The 4,789-nt window shown below is 33.1% G+C and overlaps 1 protein-coding gene across 1 annotated transcript; it reads right to left on the bottom strand.

Moving 5' to 3' along the window:
- Positions 1–528: 528 nt before the first annotated feature.
- Positions 529–3,395, bottom strand: LOC121749754 (NADH dehydrogenase [ubiquinone] iron-sulfur protein 8, mitochondrial). Its single transcript, XM_042144376.1, has 8 exons — positions 3,240–3,395; positions 2,636–2,732; positions 1,902–1,955; positions 1,711–1,802; positions 1,464–1,577; positions 1,106–1,173; positions 910–1,021; positions 529–824 (listed from the first exon to the last, which is right to left on the bottom strand). Exons 1-8 carry the CDS (start codon positions 3,291–3,293, stop codon positions 729–731), a joined length of 687 nt encoding a protein of 228 aa, XP_042000310.1. The 5' UTR covers positions 3,294–3,395; the 3' UTR covers positions 529–728.
- Between the last annotated feature and the right edge of the window lie 1,394 nt (positions 3,396–4,789).

Below are 4,789 nucleotides of genomic sequence, written 5' to 3'. Positions count from 1 at the left end.
TATCTCATTTCTATTTATAGAAAGTTTTCTCAAATGCATTACCCACGTATATCAATTTTTGACAACTTATACCACTAGAGTCCACTATTAAACACAAACACTATTTTAATTACCATTATCTTCGTCCCTTCTACTTTACCAATTATACATTAATTGTTTTTTTGGATGGAGTGAGTAATATTTTATTTACAAAAACAATGTAAACAGTTATTCGCATCATCTATATATCTTGTTTTACTACTTTTCATAATTTTGTTATCAAGGGGCCCATCATATATATGATTTACTAATTTGACTAAGTAGGACTTCTCTAGCTCACAATCTTTAATTATAAATCCATACAAACACAGTAATACTTCTTCATTTTCGATTGCTATAATCATAAAAACAAATCAACCTAAGCTTCATCTACAAAAGTCATCCAAATTGCTAAAATCATAAAAACAAATCAGCCTAAACTTCATCTACAAAAGTCATCCAACAAAAGATATAACACGAGTCGAAGTTTGTTGTCCAAATAAGAAAGTGTAGAGAGAAGCAATATAGCAAATGTGATATCTGAAGCAAAAATAGCAACTGCATCAATACTATGTTTTCTTGCCCTTCTCGTGAAAAAGAATCAGGCTACAAGGGGGAGCATAAACAAAATTATCCCTTTATTTAAACTTTTCAGAAATTAAGAGATCAAACTCCACATTTTTTTGCACGTGTTGAGGCCAATCCACTCCTCAACGGTATAGGCTTTCAGAACGGAGGTTCTCCGCAATCTCAGTTTCCCACCGGTCACCATTTTCTAGCAGCTTCTCCTTGTCGTAGAGAAGTTCCTAGGACGTACAAAATTTGAAGTTAGTGCATACATTTCCTCAGTTGACATGCTAATATAGCATAGGTGCAGATATTGGTAGCAACCTCGTGAGTCTCAGTAGCGAATTCAAAGTTGGGTCCTTCAACAATGGCATCGACAGGGCATGCTTCTTGGCAGAAACCACAGTATATGCACTTGGTCATGTCAATGTCATACCTGTTCATTATAGTAGTCAAGAAGATAGCATATGGATAAATGAGCTAAATTCCTGATAAGGTGATTCGAGGTGAACTCAATAACCTAGTTGTCCTTCTGCTCCCATCTTCACGCGCCTCGGCTTCAATGGTGATTGCTTGAGCAGGGCAGATCTGTAAAGGAAGATATATAAGGGCATTAAGTAGAGCTTGCTGGACAAGACACGTAGATAGCCAACACAGACAAGCAAAAATATACCCATCCCAAGAGAGATTTCTATGCCTTAACGAAGTAGTTCAGCAAAATTATGATGTAGTTTAAAGGATAAAATGCATGTAGACCAACCCATTGGAGCATCCAAAGGGTAATCAAAAAGCAGCATATAATAAAGCATTTGAATTTTTACTGCAGCGGTTAGCAATATAACCTAAGGCAAAAGCAGAGTACAAAATCAGATCCTTACAGCTTCACATAGTTTACAAGCAATGCAACGTTCCTCTCCAGTTGAATAACGTCGTAAAGCATGTTCTCCACGAAAGCGAGGACTTAAAGGACCCTTCTCGAAAGGATAGTTAATCTGCACAACAGTAAAATATCAGAAAATTAATCATCCAACAGGTAGAGACAGACCAAACGGTGGTTCATCTGATAACTGAACTCATCCATATAAATATAAAATAGGAACAATGAGAAAAAAAATGTACACATACTGTGACTTTCGGTTCAAAGAAGTACTTGAGTGTCAGCATCAGACCTCTAACCATTTCAGTGAGGAATAACGTGTTTATGCTCCTGTCAAAAACTAAGGGATGGCACCAGAAGAGGGTAAGTTTACACATTCAGATACAGAATGCAGATGAGTGAATGCAGCCAAATGAATAATACATGGAAACTCATGTACCAGTACTCCAATCTTTAGATATCTCCCTTGCAAGCTTCTCTCTTTCTTCATCATCTAAAAGTAAACAAGAATCAGAGTTTATTATATCTATACAAGGATCGTTGGCACTCACAATATTTCCAGAAATAAAATAGTTGCTCATGGTATCTCAAGTCATAAAAAGAAATTCAATTTATCTCCGGTGCAATGAGGAATAACTTACCTAATAGATTGAAGTCGTTGGGCATAACTTTATCTAACACTATTATACCTATGCTCCTAAATTTTCCAATTGCAATCCAATCAATGTTGCAAAAAAAATTTCTAAAATTAATTGCATTCGCAGCCATTTACATTGTGGCCAAAAATTTGTTGTGTGACAGCAGTCACAGCACGCATGGAACTTTGTGGGATTTTTGGCTTTGGTCATCTACAAGTATATTTTTTTTACCAAAAAGTAGTCTTAACAACTAACCAACATATTCGGGCATGAATACAAGAGAGCAATCAGGTTCTAGTTTATTTTGTACTGAGAAAAAGGCATGAAAGCCTTCTTTATTAACCTGCAAGTTAAACACTACTTGTGGTAAATTTTCCATTATTAGTGATTATACAGGACCAGTTCTTAACAAAGTTTAGTGCACAGATTGTATTCTCTGCGTAGTAGATAATCAACCTTTACTTCATAAGCACCACATTTAACTCTGCAAAAACTGATAATGAAGAAAGAAATGTATCTAGGAGAGTCTGTAAACCTTTGTCATTAGAGAACGCATGCTTTGAAGAAAATGTTCGCTCAGGGTATATAATCCCGACACGAGCAGAGCCCTGCAGTGCTTGCCCTGACAGAGCCTACAATTTAGGAACAACAACAACCAAAAGTTCAACTATTAATCAAAACAATACAAAAATAACAAGCGAACAGAAAAATAATGATTAAACAGTTTGCACAACCAAAGAGAAGGCGGCTAACATTGTTCCTGGGGTACAAAGAACTGAACCAACAAGCAAAACGACCTTCGAAGAATGGGCGAATACAAATTTTTCGACGAATAAAATAATCCGGCAATTTTCATGACGAATTCTCTAAAAGAAGATATTCCTAAAACAAATTCAATCATTACTGAGAAGCGAGACTGAATGACGAACAAACCCTAGACGATGGGAAACAGATGATTTGTGAGGGTCTAATACGCATTTCATCGATTTAAACCTAGTACTACTAAAAATTGCGTCTAGAATACAAAAACCCCGCATTGAAATTGAAATCTGAATTTACAGTACGAAACTCCATGAATCGTGGGAAATCGAGAAAAAAATAAACATAAATTGGATGAGAAATTGGGAAAATAGGCTTACGAGCTGACGAGCGCGAAGAGCAGATATGGATTTCCGAGCTAAGATGGATGCCATTTCCTCTCAGTTGCAGATTTCGTTCCCAAATTCGCGATCAGAAAGTGAAGTGACGCTGTCCGCGAAAGCTAATAATGCGTTTCTAGAGTTACTCAATATTAATATGTGAGGAAATTGGTCAATTGTTCATAATACTACTAGCTTCTGGTAATTTTAATTTTATGCAGTTCACAAGAAATGCATTATCGATTTATATCTAAAATGAGCAATTTGATTATTTAAATTATAAGTAGTTATTTTATCAAAAAAGTATTGTATAAATGACTTATCAGTAAATTTATTAAACATGCCATGGGACGCATTTTCCAAAACTAAATTAAAAAAAAAGCCGGGAATAAACATTTATCGTAATTAAACCACAAAAATTACTCTTTCGACTAGTTACTATTTTGATAAATTATCAAAATTTAACGATTTTAAATTATATTTGATGGTTTATGATATTTTTTACAACAATGTTGGTAGTTTAGTACATTATTTTAGTTGATGCTTTTAACCATTCGAAATACTTCAATAATTTTAAGATAGATCACTTCATCGATAAATCATTACACTTATGTGCTATTTTTGGTGAGTGAATGAGCCTTTTAAATTTCCTAATGTTTTATTTCGAGGTAAGTGCCTTCCAAATTTGCACCAAAAAATTTTGTATGCACGTGCAAAATGTTTCATATTGAATATAATATGCCATATGTATATGAACGTTGTTAACTCTTTACTTGCGTGGCTTACAAAATAAAACAATGATAAAATTTTTATACAAATAAAAAACAATAATTAAACCTTTTGAACTAGTGTGAGAAAATAATGAAACACAATACTCCACATAGATAAAGAGTTACCATGTATAAACAAAAATAACGGAATATACTAAATGAAACACATGAGTGTGTTATATTGCTAAGTCACCTTTAAATTGTTAACTACAGCTAAATGATGAGCATTAGATTTTAAAGTTAAAGGTCAAGATCATTCAATCATTGAGTATCAATATTATGCACAAAAAAATATCAATTAGGGTATTAATGTCAATTAACAACAAATTAGTTATAATTAACCTTTGAAAAATATCCCAAAACTTTAAATGTATATAACTATCTCGATTTAAATTATTTTTCCGCATAACATATACTATCAAATTAAAGATAATTTTATAAGGATTATAATGAGATCCAACATGCATATGTTTCGATGTCAAAATTTGATAAATTTTTCGTAAATATTCATAAATTTAGTTAACAGTTTTATATCAATACACAACACATAATATGTTAATACAATGTTTGTACAATGTCAATATGAAATTGTATTGACATTGACATGTCTTTTGTGTTGATGGATTTCATACATTATATTGACATTGTGTTTCTAAACACTAAATTATCTTCTTAAATTAAGAAATGAAAAACGAAATTACACATGACAAATTGTAGGCCACAAGATTTCTAAAATCATATGGTCTTAAATTAGTTGTAGTTAGCAATTGATCACTCCCC

This window comes from Salvia splendens, chromosome 9, assembly GCF_004379255.2.
Source record: "Salvia splendens isolate huo1 chromosome 9, SspV2, whole genome shotgun sequence".
In the NCBI taxonomy this organism is placed as follows: Eukaryota; Viridiplantae; Streptophyta; class Magnoliopsida; order Lamiales; family Lamiaceae; genus Salvia; species Salvia splendens.
The sequence above is the reverse complement of the archived record's forward strand: the minus strand, read 5'-3'. Positions and strand labels throughout refer to the sequence as shown.

What these genes read in the sequence shown, in the direction of transcription:
- LOC121749754 (XM_042144376.1), bottom strand. Translation starts at nt 3,293, where the DNA reads ATGGCATCCATCTTAGCTCGGAAATCCATATCTGCTCTTCGCGCTCGT. An exon ending in CTCTTCGCGCTCGTCAGCTC is followed by an intron (nt 2,733 to 3,239) that starts GTAAGCCTATTT and finishes CCTAAATTGTAG; the next exon opens with GCTCTGTCAGGGCAAGCACT. An exon ending in GGGAGCAGAAGGACAACTAG is followed by an intron (nt 1,022 to 1,105) that starts GTTATTGAGTTC and finishes TATAATGAACAG; the next exon opens with GTATGACATTGACATGACCA.